Source organism: Drosophila kikkawai, chromosome 3R (assembly GCF_030179895.1).
Source record: "Drosophila kikkawai strain 14028-0561.14 chromosome 3R, DkikHiC1v2, whole genome shotgun sequence".
NCBI lineage: Eukaryota > Metazoa > Arthropoda > Insecta > Diptera > Drosophilidae > Drosophila > Drosophila kikkawai.
The window spans coordinates 17,174,383-17,196,577 of record NC_091731.1 but is presented as its reverse complement, the minus strand read 5'-3'; the positions used below and the strand labels follow the sequence as shown (position 1 = coordinate 17,196,577).

Sequence of the window (22,195 nt, the reverse complement as noted above, 5' to 3'; positions counted from 1 at the left end):
TTGAGAATCCTGAAATGTTTCGTAATCACTCCGCAATTTTCGAAACAGAATCCATTGGCATTACTTGTGGTCCGTTGTCGTCGTTAGGAGGAGTCTTGAGCAACTAAAATTCCAATTCCACATGACCGAATTAGATTTAGACTGCGCGATTCCATTTGAACCTAATTGTTGTTGAATGTTCTGTATTATTGGCCTTTTGGCGACTCTCTTGGTGCAATTGTTGCCTCGTTGCTCGGTGCACAACTCACTCAAGTTGAGCGGTCGGAACAAACTGAAGATGCGGCGCACATTCTAAAATGGAATAAGCGACATGCGTGCGTGCATCGCCAAATTTATATAAATAGAAAGAATCACAAATCTATATTTGAAGTTGGGAGCGATTTCAAAAAACCGCTCAACAGGTCAACTGTGACGTCACACTGCTATCGATAACTGTTATCGATTGCACTGCAGCGTTTTAATGTGCCCAGAAGAGATTTTTTAGGACTAAAGTCAAATTTTTTATATGGTCACACTATCGTGAATCATTGCGGAAAACGTGAACTTGCCGCTGTCTGCTAGGAAATTCATTGTTTTAAACTGTATTAACGTGGAAACGGCAAAGCCAATCACATAAATATGGTAAGTGAGGCTGCAAATAGTCCCGCAAGCGACCTGGGATGTGAAAACAGTAAATCCTTTGCGAGCGGCATGCGAATGTAAACATAACCTGCAAAGAAGCTTCTCGCAAGTCGCCGCATCTGCTGACTAATTGGAGGTTTTTACCATATATTTACCATATATCCACCGATCCGACAGCAACCGCAAATCGTGCTCCTGAAGGAAGGCACCGACACGTCGCAGGGCAAGCCTCAGTTGGTGTCGAACATCAATGCCTGCCAGTCGATCGTGGACGCGGTGCGGACGACTCTGGGTCCCCGCGGCATGGACAAGCTGATTGTGGACTCGCAGGGCAAGGCGACCATCTCCAACGACGGTGCCACCATCATGAAGCTGCTGGATATCATTCACCCGGCGGCCAAGACCCTGGTGGACATCGCCAAGTCACAAGACGCCGAGGTAAGCTGCAGCGCCCAAGCACGTGACTTTGCTCAAGCTCATTTCTCCTCCTCCAGGTGGGCGATGGCACGACCAGTGTGGTGCTCCTGGCTGGCGAGTTCCTCAAGCAGGTGAAACCCTTCGTCGAGGAGGGCGTCCATCCCCGTGTGATCATCAAGGCTATCCGCAAGGCCCTACAGCTTTGCATGGAGAAGATCAACGATATGGCTGTGCAGATTGTCGAGCAATCGAAGGAGGAGCAGCGGGCTCTGTTGGAGAAGTGCGCGGCCACCGCCATGTCCTCCAAGCTGATTCACCAGCAGAAGGACTTCTTCTCCAAAATTGTCGTGGATGCTGTACTCTCCCTGGACGAGCTTCTGCCCCTGAACATGATTGGCATCAAGAAGGTGACGGGTGGTTCCCTGGAAGAGTCCCAGCTGGTGTCGGGAGTGGCCTTCAAGAAGACCTTCTCGTATGCCGGTTTCGAAATGGCCCCCAAGGGATACGACAACTGCAAGATTGCCTTGCTGAACATCGAGCTGGAGCTGAAGGCGGAGCGCGACAATGCCGAGATCCGCGTGGACAATGTCAAGGAGTACCAGAAAGTGGTGGACGTCGAGTGGCAGATCCTCTACAACAAGCTGGCCAAGATCCACGAGTCCGGCGCCAATGTGGTGCTCTCAAAGCTGCCCATCGGCGATGTGGCCACACAGTATTTCGCCGACCGTGACATTTTCTGTGCCGGCCGCGTTCCCGAGGAGGATCTCAAGCGCACAATGAAGGCCTGCGGTGGTGCCGTGATGACCACGGCCAATGACATCAACGCCAGTGTTCTGGGCCTGTGCGAGCACTTTGAGGAGCGCCAGGTCGGCGGCGAGCGATTCAACTTGTTCCAAGGTGAGTTTCCCTTGGTTATTTTTAAAACGAAGCAGATCTCAGACTTACATTTTCCACAGGCTGTCCCAATGCCAAGACAAGCACCCTGATCTTGCGCGGTGGTGCCGAACAGTTCCTGGAGGAGACTGAGCGTTCGCTTCACGACGCCATTATGATTGTGCGTCGCACCATTAAGCACGACTCTGTCGTTGCCGGTGGCGGTGCCATCGAAATGGAGCTGTCCAAGCTGCTGCGCGATTACTCGCGCACTATTGCCGGCAAGGAACAGCTGCTTATCGCCGCCATCGCCAAGGGTTTGGAGATCATTCCGCGCCAGCTGTGCGACAATGCCGGCTTCGATGCCACCAACATTCTCAACAAGCTCCGCCAGAAGCACGCCCAGGGTAAGTGTTTAAAACTAAACGGGGAACACCTTTAGCACTAAAGTTTTGGATTTAAGATATTAGCTTAGCTTTTCGTTGTCAGGCTCTGACCATCATGAATGTCTTCCAAAAATCTCTACCTTTCAAGAAAAAAAACCTTTACATATTCAGTAAACTTTCCTCACAGCAAGTGTTTAATTAACTTTGCACTCTTTAAACATTTAGAAATCAACTTAAATTAGAAAAATTCACTTATTTCTTGAGCTGCTCATGCCAGAGACGGAAGCAGGGCTCCCAGCACAGCCCCGGCTTGTCTGGACAGGTTTTGCACATAAACTTGCTGAACTGCAGCATACCGCCCTTGTGGCAATAGCGACAGTTCTTTCGCGCCGGCTTCCCGTTCTGCTGGATCTGAGCTGGCTCATGACGAATCTCCTTTGTCTCATCGTCGGCTACTTGTTTCTGCCTGCCCTTTTCGGGTTTCTCTGTCATCTGGGGACTAACCGCCACTGGTTCCTTGGCAACCTCCTCTTTTAGCAGTGACTTGATGATGGCAACACGGAATTCCGAGTAGCTTTTCAGGCGTCCACTGCGTGAATTCTGCACGTTGGCCACGTATAGCAAGTAGGCATTGTAGACGAGGATGTTGAGGAGAAAGATGACCAGTTTCTTGTCTGTGGAAAGGTCCTGGCAGCCGGGTTGATAGTAGATCAGGTGCTGGCGACTTTCGCTGCTATGCCGTAGTTGCCAGTCCAACTCCTGGATCAGCTTGGGTCTGGCATTGGTTTTCTGCATGGACATCTCCTTTGCGTAGATGGCCAGACAGTCGGAGCTAAAGAAGTACAAGGTCTTCTCCCGCCGACGCCACTTGGCCATCATCAGGCTGGTGGCATAGCTGGTGGCGATGCTGTTGGGAGCCAACTGCTGGTGCACCAGAGCCTTGCTATTCCCATACCTGTTCCTGTCCAGTATGCCAGTGCAGTAGGTGCTTCTCTTGGTCAGCTCATAGGCGAGGCCGTAGCTGCCGTAGAACTTTGAGGTGTACACAGTGCGCCCGCCTTGGTGATCTTCTACAAGCTTCAAGCCCAGCCGGTTTCTGTGCTCCACCAGCTGCCGGGAGTTGCGCACCCATGCGGGCGAGTCCTCCCGCCGCACAATCTCGGGCAGGAGCTTCACCACCAGGCCACTCTGCTCGGTCAGCAAGTGCAGAACTAGAGCGTTGCAGCGAAACTTGTCGGGTAGATCCTTGTGGTAGCTAAATCTGCCCTTCCAGAGAATAATGGGATCATTGAGCACCAGTTGCTGGCCACAAACGTGCTGCTCGGCCATGCGCTCGTTGATGAAGTTCAGCAGCGGGAAATCGTCCTTGGCCTTGGACCTTCCCGTTTGGGGTTGGAGAGGATCAAAGTTGAGGCACTGCAACAACTGGCGATAACGATCCAAGCTCATTTTCATGCCGAAGCCGGCAAAACCATAGTACTTGTTGCTGCTCCAGTAGTCTTCCAGGTGTTCCAGCTTCACGTCGCTCAAGAGGAGCGAGAGGCCGACAAAGGTTTCCATCTCCTCGGCATTGGTGGAGAGCAATCCTCCTTTGAGGTTGCAACCCTTTGCCAGCAAGCCGAAGAACTTTGAGCGGTAGCCCAGCAGTTGGTTGAAGAAGTGCAGCGGGCACTTGTCGCTCTTAAGGCCCGTCTGAGGCGATGGCATGTGGAACTTGAACAGCAATCTGCTGCCCGCCTGTTGGCTGCTCCACTCCGGGTCATAGTCGTCTGGTTCGTCTGCGTTTCGGGGTAGAGTTACATAAGCAAGGGAGGAGTTGTGGGCGGGGGCACCATCTTACCCTGGCAGAAGACATCGGCCGCGTGGTAGTTCGTCTCCGAATAGCCGTCCTCGTCCGAATCGCTCTCCTGCTGCTCCAACTCCGAGTGGCTGGGGGCCCTACTGACGACCCGCTGCTCGGCCGCCAGCTGGAGTTGCAGTTCCGTGAGGTCTGGCTTGATGTCGGCCGTACTCAGGTCGTAGTCCGCCAGCGCCGGATAGCGGTCCAGGCCCTCCGTCTTGATGTCCGTGCGATCCCGCTTCACCGGCGACCGGTGCTCGTCCAGGCGCGGCTTCAGCTGCTGCTTGCGCTTCCTACCGGAGCTGGACATTCTGATTCTCGCCTCGTCTTGAAAATTTAAACAAATAGTGGAAAATTCTGCAGTGGCAGCAGCAGCAACGCGTGTTTTTCGGCCTATGCTCTCGCTCTCTCTCGCTCCAAGAACGAGGGCTGTAGTGTGTGCTCTTTCGCACCGCCGCAATTTGTGCGTTGCGCGCGCTATGGTCGGCGTTGCCACCTAGGTTGAATGTTAAGTGCCTTAAGTTGGTGGGAATTTCAAAATGCTAATTCAGCATTTTCCAATATTGAACTGAAATTACCCTTATATTTTCCCTTTATGATTTCCAGGTGGTCAGTGGTACGGCGTGGACATCACCAAGGAGGACATCTCGGACAACTACGAACAGTGCGTGTGGGAGCCCTCGATTATCAAGATCAACGCATTGACGGCGGCTGCCGAGGCTGCTTGCATGGTGCTCTCGGTGGACGAGACAATAAAGAGCCCCAAGGCCGGAGAGGCTCCGATGGCGGGCGGCGGCATGGGCATGGGTCGCGGCATGGGCAGGCCCATGTAGAACAATAGAACTCATCCAGAAATCCAGAAAGCACTTCAAAACTAATCATCAAAACTCACATTTCTCTCCTAATTTAACACGTACACGTATTACTCGGTCATATTCTCGCATTTTCGAGTGGCGCTTTTCAGAACAACAACACCAGAAATAATCCACTGACCTATCTGTATATGTTTATTAATAAACACAATGAAAACTCATATTTTCATAACAAATCTAATGCGTTTTAATAAGGCTAAAACAAATTAAAAGCTTTTATAGAGAATGTTAAATATATAATATATGACCATCAAAAATTAAGTAATCTAATTGTTTTGGGAAATGAAATTAATCAGTTTTAATATTTATTAATTACGTAAATCAATACAAATTGCATATTCGTTTAGTATTTGGAAAGTTCAAACGATGTGCTTATTCCTAATTTTAAATATATTTTTTAAATTTCCATTTAAATACAGTTTACAGTAATTTATTTAAATCGAAATCAGGTGGCAACGCTCCTGTTAGTTTGGTTGTTGTCTGTCAGTGTTGGCAAGACCTGACCACCCGTACAAGCTAGATTTGAGCCAAAATAAACTTCAATAAGGTAATTATGAAAAAGAAAGTTCTGAAAAACCAACTACAAGCGAAAAAGTATACATTTTTATTTTCTACATTAATTTAAGCTAAAACTAGGCTCCAAAAACATCACAATTGGAAATCTTTCAAATCCAGTGGGAAAACAGCTAAATTGGCAACGCTGTGTCCGTCGCGTAAACAAACAAACTAAAAGTAAATATGGGAAACCACAAGGTTCTTCGATCGGCGGGCAATAACTTGCGTTATTCCATGTACGAGTTCATTGAGGCGGTGCACAATCGCTCAATTATATGGGAAAGGCGCCATCCGAACTTTCACAATCGGGAATTGAGGGATCAGGCCTGGCAACAGATTGGCCAGGAATTGTGCAAGAATTTTGAGACATCCAGCGAACCGGAGAAGCAGGAAATTGGTAAGTGCTTCCTTTTATATCAATCTCTTCGTTACATAAACTATATCTCCATCCCAATTCCAGTGAAAACCCTGCTTAAACGGTGGAAAAACACGCGGGACAGCTACTTGCGGGTGCACCGGCTCCGTCAAACGGGCGAGGAGGTGGCCAGAGCCTCGTACATCTACGAAAAAGAACTCAGCTTCCTGCTGGATGTAAAAACCGAATCGGATGACGATGAGGAACCTCCCCTGAAGAAGGAAACCAAGCCTGCAGTCAAACGAAAACGCCTTCCTGCCGTCCAGAGAACTCCAAGGAAGCGAAGAAGCTCAGCCCATGAATCGGATCTGGAAACCGCTGACAATGACCCATCCATTCAGGATCATCTGCATTTCGTCCTGGAAGACCTGAACTACACCAGGGAAGATCCGGCGCCAGCGGAAAAAGCTCCCGTCCCTCCGATTTCGAGGGATCCAAATTGTACAAATGCAACAAATTCTTCCACATCTTCATCCGCTGATCCAGATCAAGCCTTCTTCGACAGCATTAAGCCGCACATGCAAAGAATGTGCCCGGATCGGAAGCTCGATTTTCAGATCGAGGTTCTAAAGATACTTCGTAATTTTAAGCCAAATTAAATAATAACGTAAGTTTTAAAATGCTTGTTTTAAGTTTGGCTTAAAAATAACAGTCAGAGGTGCCAATTTAGCTATTTTTACACTAGATCTAGCCAAATTGTGCTGTTTTCGGAGCGAATCTGGCAACACTTGTAACAGTGGCTTAACAGAGGAACGAAAGCTGTTAACAGAGCAAGCTATCGTTATCGGTTATCGGATTTGGGCATATTGCGCGGAATTTGAAAGATGGGATTTAAGTATTTGTTTAAAATATTTAACATATTTCAATAATTGGGACGATATTTTTAATAACCGATCTTACATTTAAGTTATAAAAAAAATATAAACCATAAAATACAAATCGTGAATCGTCATGATAATAATAATTTCTCTTCTTTTAAATTTAACTTTTATTCATAAAACAATTTTATGAATCATTTATGAAAGCTTTAAATTACAAATTATTTATTTATTAAATGGCTCCCACCTTTATTAGCATAATAATTATTTTAAATATTTCTTGGACAAGATTACCCTGTAAAAAAGCCAATAAGAAATCAGAAATGAATATAACATTACACTTTAGAGTCGCAGGCTTACCCTTTAATAATAATACTATATACATAATATATAATAATTATAAATATAAAAATTTAAATATTTATATATATATATATATAATTGTAATACTAATAATTATATACCTTCTCCCACTTTCCCTTTCCCTACCACCGAGTAATCCCCTGCCTGCCCCGAATCGGGGCTCAATATGTGCCTAGTAGTATTTATCGCCTGCTGTGATATTTTGTTGCTGGAAACATAAACTGTCAAAAAGATACATAAGCCATCGGTCCGAAGCGGCTCGACCAGTTTCGGTTGATAAAAAAAAGAGCTTAAACCTGTATTCGTATTGCTTGTCTCTCTTATGCCAATCGAGTTTCCATTATGTATACAGATTTCTTCATGGTTTTTGCTCAACACAAAGGCAAAATTATGGTCGGTACGAGTGTATTTATAAGTCGCGTCGCCACTTCAGACGGCACCCCTAAAAAAGAAATCGGCGAAGACCGTTAAGGAAGCCGTAAGGGTAACTCAAACTCACAGATTTCGATTCGGTGTCGCCTTACATGAGCTCCACGCTGTCCGGAGTTCCCGGAGAACCTCTACAGGGGGTTCCATATTGAACCCGCCCCCATACCCCACTCCACACAACAAATGGTACTCGTATCGTGTTAATGGCTGTATGTTTCCCTGGCCGTTCCCCCGACCACTTTCCCACTTAACTGCATATGGCTGGGACGTTGTGCGAGTGTGTTTAGTGGTAGTGGTTGTTGTTTCGGGTTTCAGGAATTTCGGGTCTGCGATCGGGACCCTACCCTCCATGCTCGCTCGCTCACCGATTAGCAACGGCCCCGGCAGATGTTATTCGGTATTAAATGCTCCCTTAGATCCTCGATCCTGACTACCTGCATCCGCTCAATGGATGTGCCTAGCTGTGTGCACTCAAAAAATAAAGGTTTGAGATCGAATTTGGATAGTTTAAGGTTTTAGGTTTTGTGGAAACCGTTTTCAATCTAAATAATTTAGATGTTGTAACCGTTTTCTTCAATTAACAAAATATATTTTAAGGGTTTTTAGGTTCAAATTAAATACAAAGCTACAAAAAACTACCTTAGTTTTCCTGAGTGTACAAAGGCATTCCCAGCGTGTGTAACGTATTTTCCATCCTTAGAAAACTCTGGAACCAAGGGAGATTTAGGTCAACCCCTGAGTTCCTTCCCCCGCTCTCCTGTCTTCCCTTTGAGGGTACCTGTAGCAATCCTGGGCATTACAGTGGAACCGAATAATAGACAGGAAGTCCCTTTGATGACTTTTATTCCTTTCAAGGGCCGTTCCGCCCTGGTAGATGATGGTGCAGCGATTGCCTTGCCCGATGATGAAGGCCTTTGTCCTTTCCCTGCCCTAAAAATCTATTCTTAACAAAGTATCTCTAAATCTATGTACATATATCCACCCTGCTCAGGTTGAGTTATCCACGAGGACCACCTGCGTGCTTCGATATCGCTGCCAGGCGCTCTCCGCCCGCTCCAGGAGCTCCCCAAGCTCCTGTCGTTGCTTGAGAATATCGTACTTCTCGAGGGTTAACTTTAGGAGAACGTACTCCAGGCTGCGGGTTCCACCCGCTGCAGAAGGTTCGCTTAAGCTATCCACCAGGGTCACAAACTTCCTTAGCAGCTCCACCAGCTGGCCAAAACTGGTCAGATGCTCGAGATTGGCGTCCACTTCGTTGACATAGCGCAGGCTCTGCTTAACCCTCCTCGCCAGATCGTTGCTCCTGCCTGTCAGAGGCGAGAGCTCCGCGTTGAGTTGCTGCACCGAGCGCCGGGTATCGATCACCTTCTGCAGGGTGACCACATTGAACTGCTCCTGATCCGTCCACTGAGCCATGGGAGACTTCGTAGTCACTTCATTGTCCACCATGGATACCTTATTGTCTTCCACAATGATGGTCTTGTTAATGGTTTCAGTCGAGTTGGCCGGCTGCTTCACATGGAAATCCAACGAGAAGTGGAAGCGAACATTGCCCTGCAAGGATCAGAGATGGGGTTGGTCAGAATTGAAAACGATGTTTATCCTTAAAGACATGCCTGGGCAAAAGCAAAGACTCCTAGAACGATCCAAACACTTAAAGACAGCGACATGTTGCCGGGGAACTGGAAAATGTTTGACTGATTCCAAGCCGAGATCTGGTGATCACACCACTGAATCCAATCCACGATCGAATCCCGAGGCTTATCTAACCGCGAGGTTATCACCGCCGTGTACTCACTTGACCGATAACAGATCCATTCAATGAGTATTCTGAATATAGCCGGGGGATCTGGCGACGCGGGGAGAATTTTCCACAGCCAGACAAAGCGCAAGTCACGTGGTCGCTGCGATGATGAAAATTGTATACAGTGAGCGATCGTAAAATATAAATTATTTCAAGGTGCTGGAAATAGGGGCAATTATTTAACATTTTAAAGTGTTTGTCAGTTGAGTTTCGAATAAAACAATCTTAAATGAAGGTTAAGATATATGTACAAGTGTTTAAGAGATTCAATTGTAATATTTTTCTACATGGACTGTTATTTATTCTTCAGTTATACATCTTAAATATATTATTTTGTTGCTAAAAATCATTTATACAATAAATATATTAATATTAGAAGATACTAAATCATTCTATTATACTGGAGGTCTTCACACGTGGGCCTATTCGTATATGTACATGTACATATATATATTCTGTTCAGTTAAATCTGTTAATATTTATTTTGTTGTGTCTAATTAATAAAACAACTAATAAAGTTTATATTTCTACAACTTAACTTTTGAATAATAGAATGACTAATCCAAATGAAAGGTGATAAAAACGTGACAGGGTAAAATACAAGAGGGCAGACTAAAAGATAGATAATACTACATAAGATATACATATATACAAATTTTGCTAGAACAAATACGTACAAATCTGTTGAATATTTCCACGTGGGAATATCTAGCAAATACATTAAATATACACTTCTTTTAAATATACGCATTCCCTATTAATAAAACCCTAGGTTACTGCAAATAAGAACGCTCACCTTTTCGGCTTGTTAAATTTTTATAAATTGTTAAATTTAAATTGTTTAAAGTTAATAAATGTGATATAAAAGTTTCGTTTTGCTTCTGGGGGGAGCACCAGCATAACCCGCATGGTTATTTTGAATCCGTGAATCATCCACCTTTTTTTGTTTTGTTATTTCCCAAAGCCATTTCCGTTACGAATTTCAACGAAATTTTTCGCCTCGCCCAAGGGTTAACATCTGCTCGGTTGCTCCTCTTATCAAGAAGTACTTTGAGGTAACAACAACCATTTCATATCGCTATTTTCTGTTTACGCGTGCAATAATAATTATACTGTACACAGAGCCACTATAGCGATAAGGTGCGAATGCTATCGCCGTCTGTATATACTATATATGTACATATACATATACTATATATTTGTTTGTGCGAAAGTATGCCTTAATTTAGAAAATGGTATCAAAGCAAAGCAGGGCAGTTCATGGAAGCCACGCCGATAGGGGCAGGCTAAAGAAAAGCATAAAACAAATATGTGCGAATCAATAGTAGAAATTGCGCAGCAAAATGAAATTATTCCATAGCCTGAAAAATAACAAAAAACAAAACAAAAAAGAAGAGGAAAATAAAATAAAATAACCGTTGACACAACACAACGAATACACTCGCATGATGATTGCCTTTCATACATATTCAAATATGTGAGCACAGAAAGAAAAATGTATCTTAAGGATAATCTATTGGCTTTTACTTTAAGGAATTATATAGAAGCAAGCTAAGGAACTTGGTATTAGTTTTAAGATATTAGTAAATCTTCACTTTTGTATATACAAAATATGAGTAAAGAACTCCCAAAATTAGGTAATTCAACGTAATATTACATATTCTCTCCAAAGAGCCTAACCTTTTTAGGAATTATATTTTTCTGTGTGTATTTCAACTTATTTTTATATTTTCTTTAGCATTTGCGTACTTTGCACGCATATGCACAGTTGGATGTACAAAAATACAAAAAAATCAGGGAGGGACTGGGGGGCCAAGAGTGGGGTATGGAGAATGGAGGGAGATAAGAGGCCAAGGGGTCGTCATCGTCGTCAGAGACCAACGCACAAGACTTGTAAATATGAACGGCATCCGTCGTCTCTCTCCTCTCGGGCCAACACAGCGAGTATCTCTGTGCCACTCCGCGCACTCGGATGTGTGTGAGTGAGCGCGTGTGGCGGCAATGTGAGTGTGTGTATCTTACAGATACCAATTGCGTAGATACATCTACCCAGGCCCAGTTCGAGACCAGTGCACGCACACTTTTTGCCTCTGCCTTGTCTCAGTTTGATACCCCTTACATATAACCTGTCTGGGAGGGGAAAGCATGATGGGTTTTTAGGTAAAAATAAATAGAAAATTGGGTGGGTAAAGTTAAAAAACACAAGCTAGTTGTAATATGTTGTTAATATAGAACAAATTTAAATATTACTTATATTTTAAAAAGGACGGATATATTTTTGTTGAAAGGTTTAATGTCTTTACTTATTTTAATTATTCAACTTATTTTTATGAATTCGGTGAATCATGTTTATTTAAATTTTAAATATACCTAAAATTAAACATTAATTACTTTGAAATACAAAAATAACCCAAGAAAATGTGTTCTTCAGATACTTGGACAGTTTTTTAAAGAACAATGCCTATGAAAATAATTATTGCAAAAGTAAAGATACTTTTTCTTCTCAGAACTTTGGTTATTTTTTCTATATTCAGATTCATTCCTAGAACCAAACAAAAACCTATGGAGGTGTTTTACCTGAAATTCAATATGCAAACTTCTGCGGGAAAAATGATCTTAAAGTGTTGAATTCAAGGTAGAGTATTGAACTAATATCATGGAAATAGTTGTACAGATCAGAGATCTTGAATTATTTATTTAACAAGAAATAAATGAATACATTCAATTCAGCAAGAGTTAAATGAAGGGTATATTCTTTTCTATAAAGTCACGTTTCTCATGATTTATAGTTGTTTTTGCGTAAACTTTCAGTATTTGTTTTTTAGCGTTTGTGATGATTTTTGCTTTTTTTTTCAAAAAACAACAATGGAAACTCTCGCAACCGCAAATCTAAGCGGACGTGAGAGCGAGAGGCCAGATATATATATATATATAGCCTCCATACCGCTGGGACCCCGTGAAATCCACTATCGTCGTCGCCATTTATCGTTTGCAATTAGCTCGAGCAGAGCGTTATAAAAATAAAAGAGTAGCAGCAGAAAGCAAAATAAAAACAAAATTGTTTACGCTTTTGATTTGCCTCAGCTTTGAGTATGTGGATGAAAATACGTTCATATATGTATATATATATGTACATATTTTATATATATGTATGTATGTATGTCTGTTGGGGGTGGCCTGAAATCGTTAAAAACGTAACGTGGAAAAATTAAAGACTGCGGGCCTCAGCATTTAATGAAATCAACGGTAGGGGAGGAATGGAAAGAAAAACGCTTTCAATGTACAAATATGGACAACCCATACAGTTATTCTCTTGTATTCTTTGGTCTCTTTTTTGAACGATCGAAGATAGGTTCGTGCATAATATGTACATATAACATACATATATAGTAATGTATGTACATATGTATGTACTCAAGAGGTAGCCAAGCGGTAAACAACGACACCGAATTCAAAACCGAAGCCCATTGCCAACTTTGTGTGTTGTCGGTATATCCAGTTTTCTTTTGCGACATCGTTTATAAAGAAATCCCAAAGAGTCGAGTTAAAAAATAAAGAAAAAACTGAGAATACAGAGAAAAGAAATGGGTTCGATCGGTTTATGATCACTCTAAAAGAGATATTATTTCAACTTGTCTTGCACAGAAAATAAATGAAACAAAATTATTAAATTTGACAATAGATTACTATTCCAAAAATATATATTTAAAACCTTATTTCTTTTGATTACTTCGTTTTACCTTGTAAAATATATTTTCTCTGTGTGTAACGGGAGGTGCGAGGCGAGGTGTTTCGAGGCACGTTCACCACTCGCTTGGTCGTTTGGCGTTCGAGCAACCTCTAGAGAAATCCACCTAGATAATACTAGTTTACTCTGCCCAGTGAGTCATATTCGTGTTTTGCCCACTTACCTCTGAACTAAACTGATCCAGACCGCTCTCTCCCTGTCTCGGCAACGTCCTTCTTTTGGGATCCAGCCTCTTTGGGGGGTTCCATTTGCAATACAATCGAAACTTCACCAGCTCAACCTTAACTCATATTCAGTTTCCCAATAGCCAAGTCTTATTTTCTTAAAATATGTATTAAGGTTTGTCTTTGATGGAAGATTGGGGTTTTTATATTAGTCATAACAACTAAAAACTTCATAGGTTTGTGAATCAGCAGTAGAAAAGTTAACGATTTAAATATAAATAAGTTAAAAACAATTTGTATGGATTCTTTTAATTAAAGAAAATCAAAAATAACCCGAATAAAATTTAAAAATAAATGTTATTGTTCGTTAAAAATAATAAGGGTTTGCCTTGGCACATTTATTCGTTATCAAAAATGTATAATTATAAATAAAACCACATGAAGAACAACAACTTTGGTTTTTAAAAAATTCTATAGGCCACAAAAATGAATTTCCCATATGAATCATTACAATAAAACGTAGACTTGGCTATATAAGATACAAAAGTTTGAGCTGGACAGTTTCGACTGCATGTGGATCCTCTCCCGTAGCGATTTCATTGAAAATATCTCAATCTCTTTGTTCATGTTTTAGGGGACTTGGGGGGGGGGGGGGGGGGGGGGGGGAAGTGGATGGGGATGGGAGGGTATCGGTATCGGTATAGGGATCTGGGGATTTTGCTGAGGTGATTTTTGGAAGGGGATTTACACATTTGATTGTTTGATCGTTGTTTTAGGCATTTGTTGGGTTTTGCTTAAGTTCTAACTTGACTTGGATGTTTGCTGAGCTCTCTCTTGTCACTATATTATTATACATTTATGTATCTTTATTATGTGTTGTGGTGTTGTAGTAAAACCATTAAACATTTATCGTTATCATGCTGATTGCGTGTAAGAATCTATAAAATGCTAAACTGTTGCATTGTATACAAATTTGCGAAACTCACAGTGACAATTCGCACTTATCGCTTAGGTGAATGTGTGTTTTGGGTGTTTTGCATTTGCCAAGCCTTGCCTTGCATTGCCGTTACTTGATCCGATTACGACTACACAAATATATACGAGACATCTAGGCATAACTAACGTAGGAACAATCAGGATAGTTATTCACATTGAAACGGAATTGGAATTGTTTTGTTTCTGGCCTGGACCGCAAGGGTGTTTTGCTCGTCGGCTCTGCAAAGTTTTCTTGTCGTTTTTTTTGTTGTATTTTTTAATTTGAGTGTCGTCGTTATGCATGTATCTGGGTTTGTTTTAGCTGCACAAATGCAGCTGCCTTTGTTTGGATCTTGTTTTGAATATTTCTCTGAGTCCGAGTCCGAGAGACTTGAATCTGGTTGTTTCTGTTTTTGTTTCCATTTCTCGCTTACAATTCGAGCCGCAAATCAAAGCCTGAAACATGTGAGAACTTCGCTAGTGTTCGCTTCCTCTGGAATGTGGTGGGGATTTGCCGATTAGCTCTGAAAATAAAATCGCCAACGAAAAAGTGTACGTGATAAGGCAAATAAAAACACAAATTTTGGTTGTTCTTTTTTTTTTAATTATACAAAGCTTTAATAAATTACTTTACGAAAGCCATGTACAATTGTTTATTTTGTTTTTTTTTCTTCTATTGTTTTGTTGATGGTTGGTTGGTTTTGTGGGGTTTCTTTAGTTGTTTTTCTCAAATGTTACAAGTTGACTTGGACTTAACACAATTCAAATATTGCTTTACAAATTGTTTTCAGTTTTTATTCACAATCGTTTCTATTAATTACAGTATTGAATAGCGAGTTTGCTTCTCTTCATATTCATCTTAGTGGTCCATTTATGGTAATTGTGTGGGTAGTAATTTATCATTTTCTCTTCAGTTGTATTTGTTTTTAATTTGTATATATACCAGGTTTAAAAATATAGCAAAGTATCACAAAAAATTGCAAATTAAATTGTAAATTAGATCAATGGAGAAATTAAAAAAAAATACATAGTGCTTGGTTTCTTCTTTTCCTTTTTCATTTTAGAACGACGAATCATTTTTCGGCTTACAACAAAAGGGTTAAAAATAATATTCGAACTTGGTCGAATCGTCGTCGTTACGCTTTAAGTTTAAATGTAAATTAAAATTGAATTTGAATTCTCTTTCAGGGGCCAGACAATCCGCAGTTGCCTTGGATGGGGGCACAAGCGCCTTGGACTCGCATGGAGAGCCTCGCTGATGATGTTGGTGCGGGCTCCATAACTTTGAAATGGAAATTAATTTGTACTGATTGGTGTTGAAAAAGTCGGCGGATCGCAACGATTGTGCCCACAGTCCAAGGCAGAGCAGACGGATTTTGGCCCTGTTTTGGTCTCTTTTTTAATATTCCTTTTTCTTCTTTTACTTTTGCTTTTACAAATAGGGGGCTGTTGGTTTCTCCTTCAAAGAAATCTAAGCTGTTCTCTTCTCTCCGCTTAAATTGACGTCCAGTAAGTAACAAACGTTAGGCTTACACTTAAAAAAAATGCAAAATTCTGCGCGACAAGTTTAAATTGTTTGTGGGGGGGGGGGGGGGTGTCGGGGATGAGGCTAAGCTGGGGTCACGTCCGAGCACTGCTCGAGCGACCTTCGCTCCGTTCAATACTCTAAGTAGTAGTGGGGATTTATATATGTATGTATGTGTGTATGGGGGGGCGGGGGTACTTGTAGTGTAACTTGAAGATACAAGCTTTAAAGCTACCAATATATGACAACTTGCTCAGTTAACCTAAACAGTGCTTGACTTTTTTGGCTTTTCAACATTTTTAAAACTATCATCGAGTGTTTTGTTGTAGTTTCCTTCTCTTCATCTTTTTATCTCTCCCTCTCTGTCTCTTCTATTCTCTTCTCTTCGCTCTCCATTCTTTTCATAATTTAGCTGTTTCGGGAAGTTAAACAATATGCATAAACACAACTCAAGTGTTCTTCTTTCTGGGGCTTTCCACTATCAATTAGGTTTTGGGGTTGCTTTTTGTTTTTGGCTTATCACTTAGGGGCCAATTCACTTGGCAAAAACACATAACAAAACTCACGCTGCCTCATTCTACGCAAAATACAAATAACTTTGGATTTGGACGTTTGGGATTTGGGGTCTTGGGAAGGGTAAAGGGGGGTGGGTGTGTGGTATCTTAAATAATTTACATACATATTAATGTTAACAATTAATAAGTAATGCTAATAATGAAAATAAGGTACTGGGTTCAAGTGTTTCAGTATTGAGCATCAACGAATAGTTTACATAAAGTAGTATCATTTCTCCCATCCTCTTCTCTCGCGACATCTATCTCTCTTACTCTCTTGTAAAGCCTTCGCTTTGGGATTGCAACTTATATAGTTTTTGTTTGTTTTTTTTTAGTTGTTTTCACAATTGTTTACGCTGTTGTTTAGCGCAAGATCAAACATATTTTGGAATAAATAAAATCTTGCTTGCGCCGGCCGATCGCTTGCTACTACGCATTTTGGTTGCATTTACAGTGTGTTGATCGATCTTATTCTCGTATTTGTCGATTTATCGATTTATCGATTTTAGAAAAATTTTATTTGAACATTTAAGCGTTGTTCCTTTCTATGTACAATTCAAGAATGTTTAAATTAGAATTTTTTAAAGCCATTTCGCAATTACAGATTAAGAATAATTACACATGTACGCATATGTAGCTCAATTATTGTTTTTGGGCAATTGCTTTTCTCTCGCGCGACGTTTAACTAAAAGTAATGGAAGTATCTATAAGGTAAGTCAAAAATTACAATACAATAGTGAATCTTTATCTTAAGGTAGAGGAGAGGCCGTACAATAGTTGTTTTAGAGTTATAGATGAACGTTTCTTTTAGGCAAGTTGAATGCATTTTGCGCTGCTGCTCTGCTGCTGCGGCCGCGTTGAGTTGTTGTCGTTGAGTTTTTGTTTGAATTAGTCTTTGTGATTTGGTGGGTATACGATTTATATTAGTTGTATTATTATTATTATTATTTGTATTTTAGTTATAGGTATTATCGTGTCTCTTGAATATACTCTGTGCTCTCTGCTTCTTTCTTTCTTTCTTTATCAACATTTAAGGTACGTTGCACATTTTGTCCGCTTTTCGGGGGATAAACATAAACTGTACTTTATGTTGCGCTTCTAGCGTCCATTTTTCTTTTTTGAATTACTCATAAATATTATTATATTTATAATTTTACTTATTAATTAATTTTCAAGTCTATTTGCGTATCACGTTTAAAACAATGTTCAGTTGTGAAGTATCCGTTGTTAGACATATAAAGTTCTTCCTTCCTTCCGCCTCCGCTTCATCATCGTCCTCTTGTATTATCTTCTTCTCTCTGTTAGCCATTTGTTGTTGATTCGGTTTTACTTTGTCGATTGGCGGCTTCTTTTCCATAAAGTTTGCATATTGAAGTTGACAGTGGGGGAGAGGGTTCTCTATATAGGGGGTACTGCTGCTATAAAGCGGGGAATTTTGCATCTTTTTCGCTGTGTTTATTTGTTCTCTTTGTCGTTGTTGTTGTTGTTTTATCGGTTGTGTGAGGACAGTTGTTTGTGTATTTCCATTTTTTGTTTACTTTCAGCTTTCCTTGAAACAGTTTTTCACTTTTCTCCTTATAGCTTCTCAAATCGGTTTTATTGTTTTATGATACACACTTGAGATCACAAACATTACTCTTGTTTTTGTTTTTTTCTTTTTTTTGTTTTGCTTTGTTTAAAAAAGTTAAATTTTTCAGTTGAAATATTTTCGTTTTCGATTTTTTTTTAGTTTTTCATTTTGCATTTTTTCTTTTATAATTTTTGTTCATTTTTTTTTTGTATTTTTTATATTCATTTCGGTTTTCTTTTTTTTGCAACTCATTGACGGGTTCGGGGTCCTCCGGGTGTTGATGCCATTCAAGTCGGTCCTCCAGATCCAGATCCAGCTTCAGATCCAGATCCTGCTTTTCTGCTCCAGATCCTGATCCTCCAGCACCAGGGTTACGACTGCACATTGAGCAGCAGCTTCAGGTTGTGCGTGTCGAAGTCGTCAAGGAGATTCCGCTTCGAGCGGCCACCTGTCTGCATCATCTGGAACTTTGGCAGCGACATCGACATCGACACCGACGACAGCTTCTCCTCCGACCGCGTCCAGTGCTGCGGTGGCTTGGGCAGCGCCGTTGGAGCAGGTGCATCGAAGCACTTGCTGCCCGCGAAATGCGTCAGTGCGGTGGGTATGAGTGGGTGCTGCTGCATTTGCATCTGCTGTGGCGAGATCTTGCCACCCAGCGGCGGGCTCTTCCTCTGCTTGCGAGCCGATCCTCCTGCTGGCGAGAAGCCTCCACCCAGGATGGTGGCGGGGGACTGACGCACTTGCATTGCTCCCTGGGGCGAACGTCCTCCACCGGTCCGCCTATTGTTGTTGTTGGCGAAAAAGAAGCCACCCCCTCCTCCGCCGACGGATCCCTGCTGCTGCGGCGAGTGACGCTGCTGCTGTCTGCGTTGGGCTCCGGTGGACTGTGACTGCGATTGCAGTGGCCGTTGCCTCTGGTTGGGCGGCGTGGCCAGGTTGGAGAGACCCAGGCTCGTGGGCGAGGAGCTCAGGAAGTGGGGGGAGTTGTTCTGGGTGAGATTTGTACTGCTGGCAATACTGTTGGAATGTGCAGTTACCAAGGGCGTTGCTGGTGCGGATGCGGATACGGGAAGGGGTGCGACGGACGTCGATACGGATGTCGGGGATGTGGGCGAGGGGGTGGATGAATTGGATGCGGAGGTCGCTGCTCCTGCAGCTCCCTTTTTCAATCGTATGGACTTGGTGGCCGATGCGGTTGTCATTCTGATGTTGTTCCTAACGCTATTGTGCGAGTATGTCATAGTAATTTCGTCGCTTGCCGATCTCTCTTTCTTTCTGGATCACTGATCACTCTCGTCTCCTCCTCTATCTATTAAAATTTCTGCTGTTTTGCCTTTTTTTGTTTTTGGTTATTTCGCTAAATTAATGCTTAACGTTAAATATCACACGCACTTAAATCAATTCTTTATAAATCGAAACCAAACTCGATCGCTCTGCTATTGTTGTTGTTGATTAGCTTCCACCGCTCTCCGTGCTTTTCTTTGGTTCTAATCGCTGATGCTGATGCTCCTCCTCCAAAAATTCAAAAATTAAATGAAATCGGCGAGCAAAAGGGCGACGACGGGCGGTTGAGCACGTAGCTGCGTCCACTGCTGCTTCTGCGGCGTCCGGTTGGCGTCGTTACTTCTTCTCTGCTTCTTATGTACAGCTGCTGTTTACTTTACTTTATATAGTTTAACTTGTAACGTTATGTATTGTTTATCAGTCTGTTGATTTATCTCTTTTACTCTGGGTTAAGCGCTATCCTTAGCTATAATTTCGCAAACTCTTCTCGGTTCTCTGCTGATACTGCATTCCAAGACGTGCTGATCCTATTTTTGTTTTATGAAAAATAAAAAGAAATCGAAGAATACTATTGAGCAAAGGATGGTAGGCATTTTTTTGTTTAATAAAATAAAAGGGGTATAAAAATCACCATAATCTGGGTCTCAAAAGTTGTTATCTGACAAAGAAAATACAATTTTGAATAAATAAATACCTGATAATTTGGATTACATGTAATATGTTAATGTAAAATACTGATAGATCTAATTTTTTTGAAAATGTGAGCTGCGAAAAATTCCCTTTGATTTGCAAGTATTTAAAGAGTTTATAGAGAAGGTAAGTGTTTCTTAAATCTGTTTATAAATTACAGGTAAGGGGCAATACAAATTTTTATATGCAGCAGAAAAATACGTATATTGAACAATAAATAAGTATAGTTCAAGAGAAACATTATTATAATTACTTTATTGTAATAGAAACAAATATATATAGGAAACGGGGAAAAACATCCCCTAAACTCTTTGGGCAAGGCAAGAGACCGTTAGCTGTTCTATTGTCTTGACTGCTTCTGTATGTACACATATTATGCATAATAAGGAAAACGGGCTAGGGAAATGTTACATTGTAACTAGTCGATTTCCAGGTAGCAACAACCTGTAACGTAGTGCTAGCAACGTAACGGCTGCATTATCGTGCATACAATGTGTGTATGTGCCATTTACGTCAACAAAAGGTATTTTGTGTTCTGTTTTTTGTATTTGTTTGGCTATTCTCTCCAAACACGTCTGGGGACGTCAGAGGGACGCACACACAGGCGCACAGCGAGAATACCTGAATTAATGAATCGACACATACATACACAGCAGAGCGGGCAGCGATAACCAATACAATTGCGACTTACTTTTTCGCCGTAGACCTTCCCACACGAACGTGTGTGTGTGTGTGTCGCAGTATCGATTGCTGCAGCTGCGGGGTTTTCTCAGCCACTGATATAGCGTTATATACACAATTGGGTTGAGTTTGGTTAAAAGTTGCCTTGATTTTGTTGATTCACTTTAAAATGTTGCGGAAATTGGGTTTTGGTTGCGTTTCCACGGATTTAGATGGGGTTATATGGATGTGTATGTGTTCGTATTTGTGTTGTGTGTATATGTGTATTGTAAAATCACTTTCAAAATGGCGACGGGCTGGCTTCGTATTTATTTATATATAGATGTAATTCCGCTTAAAGCTTTCTCTTCACTTACGACAAAGGCTCAAAAAAATCACACTTTCAACTGATTCTGATTTCGATTTGTTAAACTCTATGTACACCACCGTCTATTGCGCAGCGTTTTCTGTTCCGTTGTTCGCTCGCCAAGTACTCCGTTTCTTTGTGTGCGAATGCCTCACTCGTTGTACTGACTCTGACGCGTATTAAAATGGTAAACGTACACAAATATCTGGTTATATCACTTAACTTAGGACATTTACAATATGCAATTACATGTATATATTTTTGTAGCAGAAATTTTAATCAATAACTTTATCTCCTTCGCTTATTCTTGTTCTTTGCGCATCGGTACGCTCTCCTCGAATTTTCCACCATGACTCAAAAAAATCGGGGCCCGCGCTGGGGTGGCAGCCCCGATGACGACTATCGATCACCGATGACAACTATCGATGTCGATTCATCGATCACTTCGACGATTTTTCCATTAACATAATATCTAGCGAGTAAGCGTTCATGCTAAAATGTCGAAATCAATTTTACACGCTTACAGAAGTTTGGGGTCGAATTCTCGTTTTTGGGGTCGAATTCTCGTTTTGGCGTCGAATTCCCGTGTAGAATGTAAAATGTTCGAGAGCGAGCAACAGAGCGTTAACAGAGACCCGAACGCTGCTTCGGCAGCGGCCGTCGGCTCGGTTCCAACCAATCGGTTGAACCGGGAGAGAAAAAATGTTCGTCGAACGTGTTCGAACTCAAATTGATGACAACAGTCGATGACAACTATCGATGACAACAATCGAATGAAACATCGATGACACTTTCCATAAAATGTAGCGAGTAAGCGTTCATGTTAAATCAATCTTACTCGCTTACAGAACAACAGTGTCAAATGTTAGTTTGGGGTCGAATTCCCGTGTAGAATGTAAAATGTTCGAGACGAGCAACAGAGCACGGCAGTGTTGCCAACTCTTCAGGGCTTGAAAAAGTTTTATTTTCAAAATGTTGCCAAAATTTATTTTTCAAAAATGTTCCCAATTTTTTTTCTATAAATCTGCCAACATTTATTTTCCAAGTTTTGTCAAATATTTGTTTGTTCAAAATTTTTTTCTTTTTAAATTAATTTTGTCAACTTTTTTTTTTTTCAAAACTGCCAGTTTTTTTTTTTATTTTGTCAACTTTTTTCAAAATTTCGTAGTAAAAATCGATTTAAAAATGTAATGCTCTTTTGGCATATAAAAAAATACTACGAAGTATTTAAGTGAGGCATCATAAAACATCATAATACATGA

General features: G+C 41.5%; 5 protein-coding genes and 1 pseudogene across 5 annotated transcripts; 2 read left to right on the top strand and 4 right to left on the bottom strand.

Annotated features, from left to right (window-relative positions):
• The first annotated feature begins 486 nt into the window (after nt 1-486).
• On the top strand, nt 487-5,185 carry CCT7 (chaperonin containing TCP1 subunit 7). The gene is made up of 5 exons (XM_017182051.2): nt 487-621; nt 799-1,059; nt 1,116-1,935; nt 1,995-2,318; nt 4,744-5,185. The coding sequence occupies exons 1-5, from the start codon at nt 619-621 to the stop codon at nt 4,968-4,970; spliced, it is 1,635 nt and encodes a 544-aa protein (XP_017037540.1). The 5' UTR covers nt 487-618; the 3' UTR covers nt 4,971-5,185.
• LOC108085440 (uncharacterized) lies at nt 2,487-4,569 on the bottom strand. Its single transcript, XM_017182050.3, has 2 exons — nt 4,138-4,569; nt 2,487-4,075 (listed from the first exon to the last, which is right to left on the bottom strand). The coding sequence occupies exons 1-2, from the start codon at nt 4,445-4,447 to the stop codon at nt 2,550-2,552; spliced, it is 1,836 nt and encodes a 611-aa protein (XP_017037539.1). The 5' UTR covers nt 4,448-4,569; the 3' UTR covers nt 2,487-2,549.
• A 139-nt stretch (nt 5,186-5,324) lies between the features above and the next one.
• hng2 (hinge2) lies at nt 5,325-6,599 on the top strand. Its single transcript, XM_017182052.3, has 3 exons — nt 5,325-5,556; nt 5,636-5,961; nt 6,025-6,599. The coding sequence occupies exons 2-3, from the start codon at nt 5,748-5,750 to the stop codon at nt 6,576-6,578; spliced, it is 768 nt and encodes a 255-aa protein (XP_017037541.1). The 5' UTR covers nt 5,325-5,556; nt 5,636-5,747; the 3' UTR covers nt 6,579-6,599.
• Nucleotides 6,600-8,415: 1,816 nt separating this feature from the next.
• On the bottom strand, nt 8,416-9,381 carry LOC108085476 (uncharacterized). The gene is made up of 2 exons (XM_017182095.3): nt 9,206-9,381; nt 8,416-9,143 (listed from the first exon to the last, which is right to left on the bottom strand). The coding sequence occupies exons 1-2, from the start codon at nt 9,257-9,259 to the stop codon at nt 8,577-8,579; spliced, it is 621 nt and encodes a 206-aa protein (XP_017037584.1). The 5' UTR covers nt 9,260-9,381; the 3' UTR covers nt 8,416-8,576.
• Nucleotides 9,370-16,381, bottom strand: LOC138928723 (uncharacterized; annotated as a pseudogene).
• Nucleotides 14,874-21,288, bottom strand: aqz (aaquetzalli). The gene is made up of 2 exons (XM_017182026.3): nt 20,598-21,288; nt 14,874-19,743 (listed from the first exon to the last, which is right to left on the bottom strand). The coding sequence occupies exon 2, from the start codon at nt 19,171-19,173 to the stop codon at nt 18,301-18,303; it is 873 nt and encodes a 290-aa protein (XP_017037515.1). The 5' UTR covers nt 19,174-19,743; nt 20,598-21,288; the 3' UTR covers nt 14,874-18,300.
• Between the last annotated feature and the right edge of the window lie 907 nt (nt 21,289-22,195).